A 15,839-nucleotide genomic window follows, 5' to 3' on the forward strand; every position below is an offset into this window, starting at 1 on the left:
CTAGTTCAGACAGAGCAGATTTTAATTCACCGACAGGATGGACACTGGTGTTGGTTCAGACAGTGTGGATATTGGTACTGGTATTTGACAGAAAGGTGGCAGGTGCAGGTACTGGTTCAGACTAGGCAGGTTCAGGAAGACAGAACAGGTTCAGATTCTGAGAACAGAAAACATACAGGAACAGGTACCTGACAACGGACTTAGCAGTTTGAAGAGTAACTAAATATTTATGTTGCTCAGGCACCTTCCAACAGGTGAAGGTGCCTTAAGAACTAAGCGCCTCCCAGCTATTGGCTGAGGACACATCAGGTGCATGCTATGAGGCACTGAAGGGGATCATATACGAGGACCGGTATGTGTTCCCCAGGATGTGTATAGAGACATATTAAACCCGCTGGAGCTCATTGTGATTACAGCAAAACATGTGATTACAAGGCAAAGTAAAAGTGAGGATGGATTTGGTCAAAGTAGTTGACCAAGTCAGATTTTAGGAAAACCCGACATGGGCATTTATTTTTGGAGGGATTTGCAGGTTTGGTAGTGGAGCGAATCCCTACCTCCTCTCAGTTTTCAATTGGGTGTGTCAGTTTTGTTTTTTGCAAGCTGCAGAGCAGGAGGTTCTGTGCAACCCAGGCCTGTGTGAAGCTAACGCAGAGCTAGGGACCACCAGGCGGCTGACGCACCCACCCAAGAGATATGGCGGTGCAATTGCCCATGGCAACAGGGTTGGTCACGGACTATTTGGAGAAACTGGCTGCAAACGGGAGGATATTATTTCCCTGTTTATATGAGTTTTCTGAAATAAAGACATTTTATGTTAAACTTTCTGTGGTCCCTGCCTATCTGTCGCACTGTGTGAACACCGCTGCACTACAGCGCACACTATCTCTTTAAGAGTCAGGAAATGCGCGAGCAGCCTGAGTCGCACTGCCAGGCGACTTGCGCGGCATGGACAGGCCGTGTGACACAGAGGACACGGCAGGGTAGCTGCAGCGGTATGTCAGTGTCCTTCCTGGGGGAGTGCGAGCAGCGTGCAGAGACGCCAGCGTTACACCTACAATTGTATATTGTTCTTAATAAATACATTTTAGTTTTTGGGGAGTTTTTTACTTTCCATTTGATCCATATAGCAGCGCCTGCCACCTGGTTTTGTTTGCTATGCAAAGCTGCTTTTGTCACTACTCAATCCTCTAGGACTGCAATGGTCACATGTCAGTAAGTCGTGCCAAAATTACAGGCTAGGGCAGGATGACTGAAGTTGTAAAACAAGTGTAACGTATTGACTGACACTAAATGGGTGATGCACAACAGGAGCTACCTTAAGGCGACTTAGAGAAATGAATGGTGACTAAAGTAATACCAGAGGACTGCTTCTGACATTATCTTAAAGGGAATCTGTCAGCAGGTTTTGCTACTGTCCATCTGGCATAGAGACCCCAGTTCTCTGAATGCTGAGCTCCGTATAATCCCACCCACACCACTAACTGACAGCTTTTGTTGTACACTGTGCATAGGCAGAAAGCTGCCTATCAGGGCAGGGTTATACAGAGCTCAGAAATATGGAGGACTACATAGTAACATAGTAACATAGTAACATAGTTAGTAAGGCCGAAAAAAGACATTTGTCCATCCAGTTCAGCCTATATGGCTGTAGGTTTACTAGTCTTCTAATAATAATTGCTCGCTGATAAAAGTAACTTTAGCAAAACTACACTAAGCAGCTCAGTAAGTGACACATCACTGGAATCAGGGTCTTTGCCCCTATATCATGCTGCTTTGAAATTAGGTGGCAAAAATCTGGTGTAAGATTCGCTTCAACTACTGTGTGTGGCACGAGCAGGGAAAATTTGTGCAACCCGTTTCTATAAATGTTAATGAAACTGTATAATTTGAGCCCTTGTGCTTAAGCCGTAGCGCGGCTAAAGGGTCATTAAGAGAATACATTTCAATTAAGAAAAAAAGAGCATAGTGGTTGTCCCAAAAACAGTATAGAAAGTGAGGTGGTTTAGTTCTGAAAAATTACACTATAAGGTCAGAAAGAAAATCCGTCTAAGGCGTCATTCCGACATCCGTTTTTCCCATAGGCGAGCCATCTGTGCTTCTCACAGAGGGAACATGTACCAGTTCTAGTTTATGGGGTAAATGTTCATGTTTTTATGTGAACTGACTCTGCGAAAACCAAAGGTATTTGTATTTATAACAGAAGATTAGAGACTTTTCTCGTGTGGGGGACATGATCCATCTCAGGCCATATCCTCTACACTGAAGGTCTTGGCCCACACCACCCATATGTTTCCCTCGGTTATTAGGTTTAGTGCCAAGATAGTATGTAGGATGAAGACTGGGGATTGTTTTTTGCACATTATTTAAATCAAATATTCAATTTACAAAAGAGATTTCAATGAGGTATTGATGCGTTTTTTATGTCTTTCAATGAATTTCTAATACAGTTTTACTCCTTTTTTCAATGTTTATTCAAGTTATTTCTGCACATAAGTGAAATAAGGTAATAAGTGTGGAAATGGGTCATATTATAGAAAACATGCTATAAAATATATCTACATATTTGATCTCAATCAGTCATATCTAATTAACAGGTAAATTCCAGTCTAAGCTTTACTGCATGCTTTTTATCCAGTCCAGGATATCCAACTGTGGGGTTTACAGGAAAGTGAAGCAAGATACATGTATATATATGCAATTGAGAAAGGGGCAGAGAAATAGTCCAAAACGCGTTTTAAGTAAATAATATTCTCAAAGTATGAGATCTGATTTGGAACATACATGGCACATAAGTCTCCTCACTCTGACATGTCAGGCCTGGCTTGTCACTCTCCACAAGGAGATATGTTACTCCTTAGATCCCAGCAAGTTCAAACATAGCCATTAAGGTACCGTCAGATTTAGCGACGCTGCAGCGATCTAGACAACGATGCCGATCGCTGCAGCGTCGCTGTGTGGTCGCTGGAGAGCTGTCACACAGACAGCTCTCCAGCGACCAACGATGCCGAAGTCCCCGGGTAACCAGGTAAACATCGGATTACTAAGCGCAGGGCCGCACTTAGTAACCCGATGTTTACCCTGGTTACCAGTGTAAATGTAAAAAAAAAAAAAAACACTACACACTTACATTCCGGTGTCTGTCCCCCGGCGTTCTGCTTCCCTGCACTGTGTAAGCGCAGGCCGTAAAGCAGAGCGGTGACATCACCGCTATGCTTTACGGCCAGCCGGCGCTGACACAGTGCAGGGAAGCAGAACGCCGGGGGACAGACACCGGAATGTAAGTATGTAGTGTTTTTTTTTTTACATTTACACTGGTAACCAGGGTAAATATCGGGTTACTAAGCGCGGCCCTGCGCTTAGTAACCCGATGTTTACCCTGGTTATCAGTGAAGATATTGCTGAATCGGCGTCACACACACCGATTCAGCGATGTCTGCGGGGAGTCCAGCGACAAAATAAAGTTCTGGCCTTTCTGCTCCGACCAACGATGTCACAGCAGGATCCAGATCGCTGCTGCGTGTCAAACACAACGATATCGCTATCCAGGACGCTGCAACGTCACGGATCGCTAGCAATATCGTTGTTAAGTTGTTCAGTGTGAAGGTACCTTTACACAGTACACAGCAGAGACACATTTATGACATAATTTCAGCACAGAGACATTTTTTTTTAACACATCCATTTGTGGAACGTATTATTATTCCAAGATCTGTTCATTAAAATGCTCTTTGTTCCTGTGAAAATTCCTTTACACTATGTGTTCAAGTTAAAGATTTTCTTGGGAAAATTTCTGCACGGTTTCTGCATCTCTGCAGAAAACGCAGTGGAAATTCCACGCATTTTTTATGCGGATTTTCATGCGGATTTTCAATTTTTGTAAATCCATAGAGCTAAATAAAGATATATTATTAAAAAGAATTGTGATGTTATTTCCTTGTTGAACCTCTTCTGCCAGATACCCTCATTAATATTAAATACACACACACACACCAGCCTATGTAGAAGCATTAACATAATTAACCTACATATGCTGTAACAAAAAACAATTGTCAGAAATCTGCATGAAATGCAATATCTGTTTATTTAAAAAAAATAAAATTAATAAAATTGCGTGGTCTCCCGCATAATTTTAATAACTAGCAGAGGGAAAGCTGAGGGCAGATGTTAATATTCTGGGAAGGAGCCAATAGCCACAAAGGTTCCCAGGCTATTAATATCAGCTCACAGCTGTTTGCTTAGCCTTTACTGGCTAGTTTACAGGGGAACCCCAGAAAAACATTGACATGGGGTCAACCTATAAAAATCGAACCAGCAAAGGCTAGACAGACAGCTGCGGGCTGATATTAATAGCCTGGGAAGAGGCCATGGATATTGACACCCCCTCAGGCTAAAAACATCAGCTCTCAGCCTTCTCCGAAATGGGACATCTTACAGATGAACCAATTCTGGCACTTAGCCTTGCTCTTCTGACTTACCCTGTAGCCGTGGCAAGTGGGGTTCATATTTGTGAGGTTGATGTCACCTTTGAATTGTCAGGTGAAATATAGCCCACAGGTTAGTAATGGAGAGGCATCTATAAGACACCTATCCATTACTAACCCCAAAGTTACATGGTAAATACACAGCCAGAATAAAGTACTTTATCTAAAATAATCACACAGACTCCTTTATTAAATCTTAATTTACCATACTTGCTGAATGCCTAATTCCCGACGCCCTCGTCTCCTGCAACAAAAATAAAATAATAAACCAACCTATAATACTCCCTGTCCGCCGTAGTCCATTTAATAACGAGTGTCCCATGACGGTCTCATGAGAGATGTGACCACTCTACCCAGCCTCCAGCGATACACTGACAGGAGGTATCGCTCCCGCAGTGTATCCCCGCTGTGAGAGTTCACCGGAGTTCGTCAGCTCCGGTGTTCTCACTTACGGCACCACTGCATGAGAACTTTCCAACGCAGCGGTGCTGTAAGTGAGAGCACCGGAGCTGATCAGCTGATGAACTCCGGTAAACTCTCGTGGCAGCGAAGTGATACATTGCAGGAGGGATTACCTCCTGTCAGTGTATCACCGGAGGCCGGTTAGAGAGGTCACATCTCCTGATGTGACTGTTCTACACGTGAGATCGTCGTGGGACACTCGTTATTAAATGGACTATGGCAGACAGGGACTATATGTTGGTTTATTATTTTTGCTTGCTTGCAGGAGACGTGGGCGTCAGGAATTAGGTGTTTGGTGAGGTGAGTATGTATATTGTATGTAATTATGCAAATGTTTTGATTTTTTTTATAATTGAACATAGGCGCCGGATGATAGGACTACTCTCCCATCATCAGCTCATGCTGTCACTGTTATATGTGATAGCTGACATAGCTGGATGGGAGTAGTAGTACCATCAGATGACACCTGGGTACACACACACACAGACACCCACAGACAGACACACACACACCCACAGACAGACACACACAGACATGCACATTCTCTCTGCTCGCACATATTCTCCGCCCACACACTTCCTCCTTCTGATATCATTTCCTTTCTGCAGCATTTTCGGGAGCATATCTGCAAACTCTTTTACAGGTTTGGCTGCGGATTTGACTGACTGAATGTAAGTCAATGGGTGCAGAAACACTGCAGATCGGCAAAAAGAATTGACATGCTGAAGAAAATAAAATTCTGCGAATCAGGATGGAATTTTCCCCAGCATGTGCACACCAATTATGGATTCCCATTGATTAACCTTGCTTGAGCAATCCTTTGCGAATTTGGTGCAATTCCGCGCATAAAAAACGCTGTGGATCGGCAACAAATCCGCAACATGTGCACATAGCCTAAAGCAGGGGTCCCCAACTCCAGTCCTCAAGGCCCACCAACAGGTCATGTTTTCAGGATTTCCTTTGCATTGCACAGGTGATGCAATTATTACCTGGGCAAGACTAAGGAAATCCTGAAAACATGACATGTTGGTGGGCCTTGAGGACTGGAGTTGGGGACCCCTGGCCTAAAGGGTATGTTCCAGGTCACTTTTTGCTACATTTTTCCTGCAAAAAATGCAGCATTTTACTGTACCAGCAAAAGTGAATGAGATTTCTGAAATCTCATTCGCTTGTTGCTTATTTTTTCCTGGTAAATTTGAAAGCTTCAAATCTGCAGCCTATCATTTCTTTCAGTATTTTTGCAGCACTTTTCAGCCATTTTAATAACTTTGAAAAAATGCATAAAAAATACATGCAAAAACATTGCATAAACAATGAGCAGGTTTTTTTCATGCTACATTTTTCCTTCAGAAATGTCTGCAACAAATACTTAAATTATGTAAGTTTTCATAAATATGCCACTGGGTGTTTGGAAAAAGGATGATATGGACTGGCAAAACCACCTTATGTCCAGATATCAAAAGTGGCATTTGACAGTGTTTTGTTGACTGATCTTGCCACTGTTCTTTTCTCCACTGAAGACTGTAAGACTTGGAAAACTACATAATTCATGTAATACTGCCATTTTCAGGCAAATGTATGAAAGGGAGGGAATCTGTGTAGAGGGGGGAGGGATGTTCGAACCGATCTCATGTGGGGTTGATTGGGCAGTTGTATCAGTCTTCGAAGACACACACAGGAGACAGGTGCCATTTTTATTTTTCCTTCCCCCTACAAGTCCCCCCTACAAATTTAATAATTCACATCTGCATATGATCGCGTACATGAGGTATGCGCTTGTAATGAACTTATAATTTATATTTATATCCTATGTATGGGGTAAATTCACAGAGCGTGATTCTCTGCCAGAAGCGAACGCCAATCAATCATAAACTAAATTGATCGGCCCTCGTTTAACTACATGCACATTGAGCAATCATGGGCATTGTATGTGACGGAATGATTGTTAGTGGTATTGTCTGCTCATACACACGGCAGCATTGAAGAACATGATGTGATGCCAAGAGACAATCATAATAACATCCACATAAGATGCCATCAAACAAGTGTTTGTTTATTTGCCATTTGATAGACAGACATGTTTACGTAGACCACTGGATGGGAAGAAATGTTTGCATGAACAATCATCTATTCGATCAATGTCGCATGTAAATGGGTCCTATTCGAAAGTAACGATAAAATATCTACAGATTTCCTACCCCCACGAGATACAATCCCATAGCCATTCTTATCAGAATACGAAGTCCCAGCAGGTTTGTTTGGTAAAGGCACAGGAAGGTACTAACCTTGTAAAAGATAAAAAACAGACTAAACTAATCAGCAATACAGTAAATCAAAGGTACATATTTGTTCAGGAGTATGGGAAATACATGGCGCTTAGATCTGATTTCCTAATCTCTACCTTTCAAGTTAATGATTTTGACCTTTCAGTAAATGGAAGAATTTGTGTAATGTAATGAGAGAACATGTCGCCTTGTTAAGAAAATAAAATAAAAATTAGCCTTTACTTCAACGCCGGATACAAAATATTCGGCGCTCATTATTTTCTACAGCTCAGCTATGGCTTTATTTATACAGGAGGCAGAGATGTCAGGTAAGGTGGCGGCACTTGTGATTCAGCTTCAGAACACAACACTTGCATTGCTCGCTTCGGGAACGACTGACCCAATTGTCTAAAGCATAATACAAAATTGGAAATGGTTCTAATTCCTAACAAGGGTAAATGCTGCAGACAATGGATTAGATTGCCTTTGGTATGAGACTATTGTTTTGCCTTTCTTCCTCCTTCATTCTGTATTTATCCATAATGGGCCTTGAGGTTCCTTTTCTTACAAGAGTCATCAGATTCTCATTTTCGGGAGTTCAGCCTTACTGGGAACCTGTCAATAGGTCAGGTCCTTTAGTGGTTCTAAAAATGTAAAACTAGAGCACTCTGTAAAAGCTCCTCAAACTGCTGATTGGAAAAGTACTGTATATTTCATATATGCTTTTTTCATCAATGGACCATTTCAGCCATTCATTAGAGCAATGAGAGGTCAAGTCCAACCTTAGCGCATGAGATATGGTGCTCAGAGAGTAGATAGGCTCAGGACATTTATGGCATGTCGACCTAATATGTTATAAAGAACTAAAGCAATGGTACCAGCTCCCTTTGTAACACAAGACTTTTACATTCATTGTGAGTCCACTTCTATTCCTTTGAAATTTCATTCAAAAATGAACAGTAAAGGAAGCAGATCTCTTTCTCTGCAGGAGCGGGTGATAGATATAATTGATTAAAAGGGGGGCTACTATATGATTTATGGAATGCTCCCATCTGCTCAATGTCTTTTACAAACAATACCTGCAGAGGACACATATACGGTATGTTTCCAATTAGATATACTTCATAAACCTATGAAATCTGAGTCTATATGAAACATCATTATATTACCAGATGAAGAAAGGAGCTGGCCATACATAGTACATGAAATTACTAATGCAGATCGATTAATATTAGAGCGTGATATGAACTGATTTCTCACCCAGGACAGTGTGTGTAGCTACTAAGACATCTTCACAGGAAACCATCAGTGGAAAACAGTGGAAAATTATATTTTTAATTGCAGACACATTATATTAATTATATATCCATCCTACATATCAAAATATCATCAGTATTAGTTAGATATACAATTTTTTTTAAGTATTAAAGAAAACCAATCAGCACGATTTTGTAACAAAGTAAAGACATGACTGTAATGGTGCTGTAATATGAATTAAATTGAAGAAATCTGTCATACTGATGGTTGTAGAACAACTGTACCACCGGGTAGAGCCTGGAGGCTGGAGAGAGCCTGTGCCACTGTATCACCAGGGACAACCTGGAGGCCGGAGAGAGCCTGTGCCACTGTACCACCGGGGAGTGCCTGAAGGCCAGAGAGAGTCTGCGCCACTGTACCACCGGGAAGAGCCTGGAGGCTGGAGAGAGCCTGTGCCACTGTATCACCAGGGAGAACCTGGAGGCTGGAGAGAGCCTGTGCCACTGTACCACCGGGGAGTGCCTGAAGGCCGGAGAGAGTCTGTGCCACTGTACCACCGGGAAGAGCCTGGAGGCTGGAGAGAGCCTGTGCCACTGTACCACCAGGAAGAGCCTGGAGGCTGGAGAGAGCCTGTGCCACTGTACCACCGGGGAGAGCCTGGAGGCTGGAGAGAGCCTGTGACACTGTACCACCGGGAAGAGCCTGGAGAGAGCCTGTGCCACTGTATCACCAGGGAGAACCTGGAGGCTGGAGAGAGCCTGTGCTACTGTACCACCGGGGAGTGCCTGAAGGCCGGAGAGAGTCTGTGCCACTGTACCACCGGGAAGAGCCTGGAGGCTGGAGAGAGCCTGTGCCACTGTATCACCAGGGAGAACCTGGAGGCTGGAGAGAGCCTGTGCCACTGTACCACCGGGGAGTGCCTGAAGGCCGGAGAGAGTCTGTGCCACTGTACCACCGGGAAGAGCCTGGAGGCTGGAGAGAGCCTGTGCCACTGTACCACCAGGAAGAGCCTGGAGGCTGGAGAGAGCCTGTGCCACTGTACCACCGGGGAGAGCCTGGAGGCTGGAGAGAGCCTGTGACACTGTACCACTGGGGAGAGCCTGGAGGTTGTAAAGAGCCTGTGCCACTGTACCCCCAGGGAGAGCCCGGAGGCAGGAGAGAGCCTGTGCCCCTGTACCATTGGGGAGAGCCTGTGCCACTGTACCACTGGGGAGAGCCTGAAGGCTGGAAAGAGTCTGTGCTACTGTACCACCGGGGAAAGCCTGGAGGCTGGAGAGAGCCTGTGCCACTGTACCACCGGGGAGTGCCTGAAGGCCGGAGAGAGTCTGTGCTACTGTACCACCGGGAAGAGCCTGGAGGCTGGAGAGAGCCTGTGCCACTGTACCACCAGGAAGAGCCTGGAGGCTGGAGAGAGCCTGTACCACCGGGGAGAGCCTGGAAGCTGGAGAGAGCCTGTGCCACTGTACCACCGGGAAGAGCCTGGAGGCTGGAGAGAGCCTGTGCCACTGTACCACCAGGAAGAGCCTGGAGGCTGGAGAGAGCTTGTACCACCGGGGAGAGCCTGGAAGCTGGAGAGAGCCTGTGCCACTGTACCACCGGGGAGAGCCTGGAAGCTGGAGAGAGCCTGTGCCACTGTACCAGCGGGGAGAGTCTAAAGGCTGGAGAGAGCCTGTGCCACTGTACCACTGGGGAGAACCTGGAGGCTGGAGAGAGCCTGTGCCACTGTACCACCGGGGAGAGCCTGGAGAGAGCCTGTGCCACCGGACCACCAGGAAGAGCCTGGAGGCTGGAGAGAGCCTGTGCCACTGTACCACTGGGGAGAGCCTGGAAGCTGGAGAGAGCCTGTTCCACTGTACCACCGGGGAGTGCCTGAAGGCCGAAGAGAGTCTGTGCTACTGTACCACCGGGAAGAGCCTGGAGGCTGGAGAGAGCCTGTGCCACTGTACCACCGGGGAGTGCCTGAAGGCCGAAGAGAGTCTGTGCTACTGTACCACCGGGAAGAGCCTGGAGGCTGGAGAGAGCCTGTGCCACTGTACCACTGGGAAGAGCCTGGAGGCTGGAGAGAGCCTGTGCCACTGTACCACTGGGGAGAGCCTGGAAGCTGGAGAGAGCCTGTTCCACTGTACCAGCGGGGAGAGTCTAAAGGCTGGAGAGAGCCTGTGCCACTGTACCACCGGGGAGAACCTTGAGGCTGGAGAGAGCCTGTGCCACTGTACCACCGGGGAGAGCCTGGAGGCTGGAGAGAGCCTGTGCCACTGTACCACTGGGGAGAGCCTGGAAGCTGGAGAGAGCCTGTTCCACTGTACCAGCGGGGAGAGTCTAAAGGCTGGAGAGAGCCTGTGCCACTGTACCACCGGGGAGAACCTTGAGGCTGGAGAGAGCCTGTGCCACTGTACCACCGGGGAGAGCCTGGAGGCTGGAGAGAGCCTGTGACACTGTACCACTGGGGAGAGCCTGGAGGTTGTAAAGAGCCTGTGCCACTGTACCCCCAGGGAGAGCCCGGAGGCAGGAGAGAGCCTGTGCCCCTGTACCATTGGGGAGAGCCTGTGCCACTGTACCACTGGGGAGAGCCTGAAGGCTGGAAAGAGTCTGTGCTACTGTACCACCGGGGAGAGCCTGGAGGCTGGAGAGAGCCTGTGCCACTATATCACCAGGGAGAACCTGGAGGCTGGAGAGAGCCTGTGCCACTGTACCACCGGGGAGTGCCTGAAGGCCGGAGAGAGCCTGTGCCACTGTACCACCAGGAAGAGCCTGGAGGCTGGAGAGAGCCTGTACCACCGGGGAGAGCCTGGAGGCTGGAGAGAGCCTGTGCCACTGTATCACCAGGGAGAACCTGGAGGCTGGAGAGAGTCTGTGCTACTGTACCACCGGGAAGAGCCTGGAGGCTGGAGAGAGCCTGTGCCACTGTACCACCAGGAAGAGCCTGGAGGCTGGAGAGAGCCTGTACCACCGGGGAGAGCCTGGAAGCTGGAGAGAGCCTGTGCCACTGTACCACCGGGGAGAGCCTGGAAGCTGGAGAGAGCCTGTGCCACTGCACCAGCGGGGAGAGTCTAAAGGCTGGAGAGAGCCTGTGCCACTGTACCACTGGGGAGAACCTGGAGGCTGGAGAGAGCCTGTGCCACTGTACCACCGGGGAGAGCCTGGAGGCTGGAGAGCCTGTGCCACTGTACCACCAGGAAGAGCCTGGAGGCTGGAGATAGCCTGTACCACCATGGAGAACCTGGAAGTTGGAGAGAGCCTGTGCCACTGTACCACTAGGGAGAGCCTGGAGTCTGGAGAGAGTCTGTGCCACTGTACCACTAGGGAGAGACTGGAGGCTGGAGAGAGCCTGTGCCACTAGACCACCAGGGAGAACCTGGAGGCTGGAGAGAGCCGGTGCCACTGTACCACCGGGGAGAGCCTGGAAGCTGGAGAGGGCCTGTGCCACTGTACCACCGGGGAGAGCCTGGAGGATAGAGAGAGACTGTGCCCCTGTCCACTGGGGAGAGCCTGCAGGCTAGAGAGCCTGTACCACTGTACCACCGGGAAGAGCCTGGAGGCTGGTGAGAGCATGTGCTTCTGTACCCCCAGGTAGAGCCTAGAGGCAGGAGAGAGCCTGTGCCACTGTACCACTGGGGAGAGCCTGGAGGCTGGAGAGAGCCTGTGCCATTGTAACCCTGGGGAGAGCCTGGAGGCAGGAAAGAGCCTGTGCCACTGTACCACCGGGAAGAGCCTGGAGGCTAAAGAGAGCCTATGCCACTGTACCACTGGGGAGAGCCTGAAGGCAGGAGAAAGCCTATGCCACTGTACCACCGGGGAGAACCTAGAGGGGCGTAACTAAATGACCACCTGGTTATTTGCTAGAGCCCCTGATTGTGTAGTTAAATCTAAGCTGTAGGTGGATGCAGGGACCACTCCAGAAAAGACCCTGATGCTGAAGCTGCTGACCCCAAAGGGGCAATGAAGCAGGGTTAAACTAGGAAGGTTAGACCGGCCAAGAACTAGTTTACAAAATGGATGGATGTGGAACGGCTGTTAAACAGGATGGATACCGGAACCGATACAGGAAGGGCAGATTTAGGAACACGGACTTCAGGTGCAGGATCTCAGGAACTAGTTCAGACTGGACAGGAGCGGAACGAGGTACAGATGATGACAAAGTGGAACAGGATAAGGTACAGACAGAACGGGCTCAAGGTCCGGATGAGTCAGGACAGACAGGATCAGATTTAGGTAGGACAGATACAGGTAGAAAATGTACACATTAAAGACTAATGTTTCTCATGCACCCCTGACAGGAGAGGGTGCCTTAAGTACTTGATGTCTCTTAGCTTTTGGTTGGTGACATTTTCTGAAGTACGCACGCTGCTCCTTTGAGTGCACTAAGCGCACTGCTGGGAGACCTGTACACCGTAAGCGGGTTCTGGAAGGAAGAAGCTGCATCAGACACTGAAACAGCGTGGCCGTGATGGTGAGCTTGTTGGCGTCCCTGCCAGGAGGAGGAAGGGGTATCGTGTAGGGATGCCGGTGCTGACATTACAAAATCCACTTTGTAGTTTTTCTGTAAACTGCAAATGAAGATTTCTGCTACCGGTAATTATATTTTATATTTTCATGCACAGGGGCTTGACTGTACACTGAGTCTTCTCCTCCCTGTCTGATTCCTCGTTCCATCTGCCTGCCTCCTGTCTGTGATTGACAGGTCACTAATGAGAAGACAAACAGAGGAGGCAGGTCACTAAAAAGTGAAGGCAGCAGAGAGCGAAAGAAGACGAAAACCCCCTGCACGGTCCGGCCCCTGTGCACACGAAATCTAATAAGCTGAAAACTTCAAATAGTGATTATAGAAGAACAAAACAGATTTCTTCACCAAAGATATTGATGTAATCGGTATTACAGAGCCATTACAGCTATGTTATTACGTTACATTACAAAATCGTGCTGACAGCTTCTCTTTAAGCTTTAAACCCTCAGAGGTTGGCTGATATTGCCAGAAGTGATGGGCTAGCCTCTCCCTACAGAGGTGGCTGCCAGATAGTATGTAGCAACAACCACTTTACATGCGCCTTTATTGAGAATAAAACAAAGTGAAAAACCGGTCTCTTTTGACCAGATGGAAGATCCTCTTTGCTCTGTTGGCGGCTATAAGCGCCACGTACTGCATTGTATCTCCAATTTAATCGACATTCTGTCCACTTTCGGAGATAGGTCATCAGTTGTTAGGTCACGGACAACCCCTTGAAGAGGACAATATAGCGTTATTTTTCTGCTAGTTTTACATAACAGGCTTAGTGTGTGTACAATTTGACCTCCTATTAAATACTTATTTAGCTATCTTCTCTAATTCTTAATATATGTCTGCAAATAAAAAAGAAGCAAAAACAAAATCAAGTAAAATCTAACGCTCCGTAACTGGAGGATACATTGTATTAGAATGAAATAGACTAACCGGCTGAATGACTTCTTAACGTTTCTTGAATTTGGCTACTAATATCTCTCCTGAGATCATTCCAGTATCCCATGATGACTTGGACGTTTTTCCTAACAGCACTTTGTTCTGATTGAAGCAGTCTCAGAAATGATTGGCTCTTCCTTAAGATTGCCTCTTGCTTGGCAGCTTTCTCCCTGTGAATAAGACAATATGTGGTTTTGCACATTCATTTGTGTCAGCGCAGTCCAAGTTTTACACGAAGTCTGCAAACACCACACGTTGGAATGATGAGCTTGTGGGGTTCCATCATGTACACACAAATGCAACTCAGATATAACACCAAGGAAGTTAATCCTTTCAAACACTGAACTCTACAATCACATTTGCCTTGTTTCACAGACTACACAAGGACGGGCATACAGTGGGTACGGAAAGTATTCACATCTCGCCAAATTTTTCACTTTTTGTTTTATTGCAGCCATTTGATAAATTCAAAAAGTTCATTTTTTTCCACATTAATGTACACTCTGCACCCCATCTTGACTGAAAAAAACAGAAATGTAAAAATTTTTGAAAACTTAATAAAAAATAAAAAATAAAATATCACATGGTCATAAGTAGGGTTGAGCGACCTTGACCTTTTTAGAGTCGAGCCGTGTTTCGCGAAACCCGACTATCTTAGAAGTCGAGTCGAGTGGAATCGGCCGATTATCGCGAAAAGTCGGGTATCGCCCGAAACACGAAACCCAATGCAAGTCAATGGGGGAGCATAGTCGGCAGTGAGTGGAGGCCAGGAAAACACCTACACTGCCCATTTTAATGGCAAAAACATCCATTCTTGTTAAAGAAGCTTGTCAATCGTAATTTACCTTATAATAATTGGAAGGCATTTGAAATTGGGGGTCATTTGGCTAAAGTTGTGGGGGGTAGGGCTGGTTCAAGTAATTAGTGGGCCCAGTAAATCTGGACCACGTCACGGCAGTGGAGCAGGGAGAGGTAAGTATTTAAACTTTGCAAGTGCTGTGATCCTGAGCAAGCAGGGGGGGCCCACTCGTTGGCATTGGCACTGGCACAGGGCCCCTCAAAGTACAGCGGTGTGTTTGCACGGCGGGGGCGCCTCCCACCGGCAGCAACACTTTTGCGTACTATGAGAGGCCCTGTGCCAGTGACGTCGCCAACTAGTATTCCTCCCCCCACCTGATGAAGGAACCTGCACTTTCATCTGCACCTTCCTCTTTGTCCCCGTGTAAGGTGGTATGGTATGCGGGAAGAGGAACCTGACTTTCAGCAGGGTCACAATCTTGCTGTGTAGTGTGCACGGGAAATTTTGCATTATGGGTCAATGTACCAGCAGACTCATCTATCACTGGCTGGGCAATGGGCAGGATGAGGAGGAAACACAGATATAGGCCCAAAGAATAAAGTTGGCTAAATGCAGTTCAAAATTGGTAACACAGGACTAACCAGGGGGCATTGCAGTGGAGGACAACTGGAATGAGAGGCTGACACAGAGAGTAGGCCCAAATCAGTAAGTAGTCGAAATGCAGTTCAAAATTGGCAACCGTAGTAAACAGGCGGCACAGCTTTGTTCAGTGGAGGAGAACAGCAAGGAGTGGCAGACACCGATAGTAGGCCCCAAACCAACTAGTACGCCAAATGCAGTTGTTCCATTTAACCACAATTTAATGAGAGCCTGAAGATAGAAGCTCAGGAAAGGCAACCTGGAGAACACCTTGGAGTGTAACACACCATCTCTCTACACCCCATACCCAATTTGTAGGCCTAATGCAGCGTAGTTTCCAACAACTACTAAACGAGAGCATGAAGATTGAAGCTCAGGAAAGGCAACCTGGAGAACACCTTGGAGTGGAACACACCATCTCTCTACACCCCATACCCAATTTGTAGGCCTAATGCAGCGTAGTTTCCAACAACTACTAAACGAGAGCATGAAGATTGAAG

General features: G+C 46.9%; 1 protein-coding gene across 2 annotated transcripts in view; it reads right to left on the reverse strand.

The window, feature by feature from the left end:
- Positions 1–15,839, reverse strand: part of LEKR1 (leucine, glutamate and lysine rich 1) — a 315,794-nt gene that overhangs the window by 159,366 nt on the left and 140,589 nt on the right. For both annotated transcript variants that reach the window (XM_069727447.1, XM_069727448.1), the window contains exon 5: positions 13,896–14,071. In XM_069727447.1, the coding sequence (XP_069583548.1) occupies positions 13,896–14,071 (176 nt within the window). The remainder of the gene's footprint in view (positions 1–13,895; positions 14,072–15,839) is intronic.

Source organism: Ranitomeya imitator, chromosome 5 (assembly GCF_032444005.1).
Source record: "Ranitomeya imitator isolate aRanImi1 chromosome 5, aRanImi1.pri, whole genome shotgun sequence".
Lineage (NCBI taxonomy): Eukaryota > Metazoa > Chordata > Amphibia > Anura > Dendrobatidae > Ranitomeya > Ranitomeya imitator.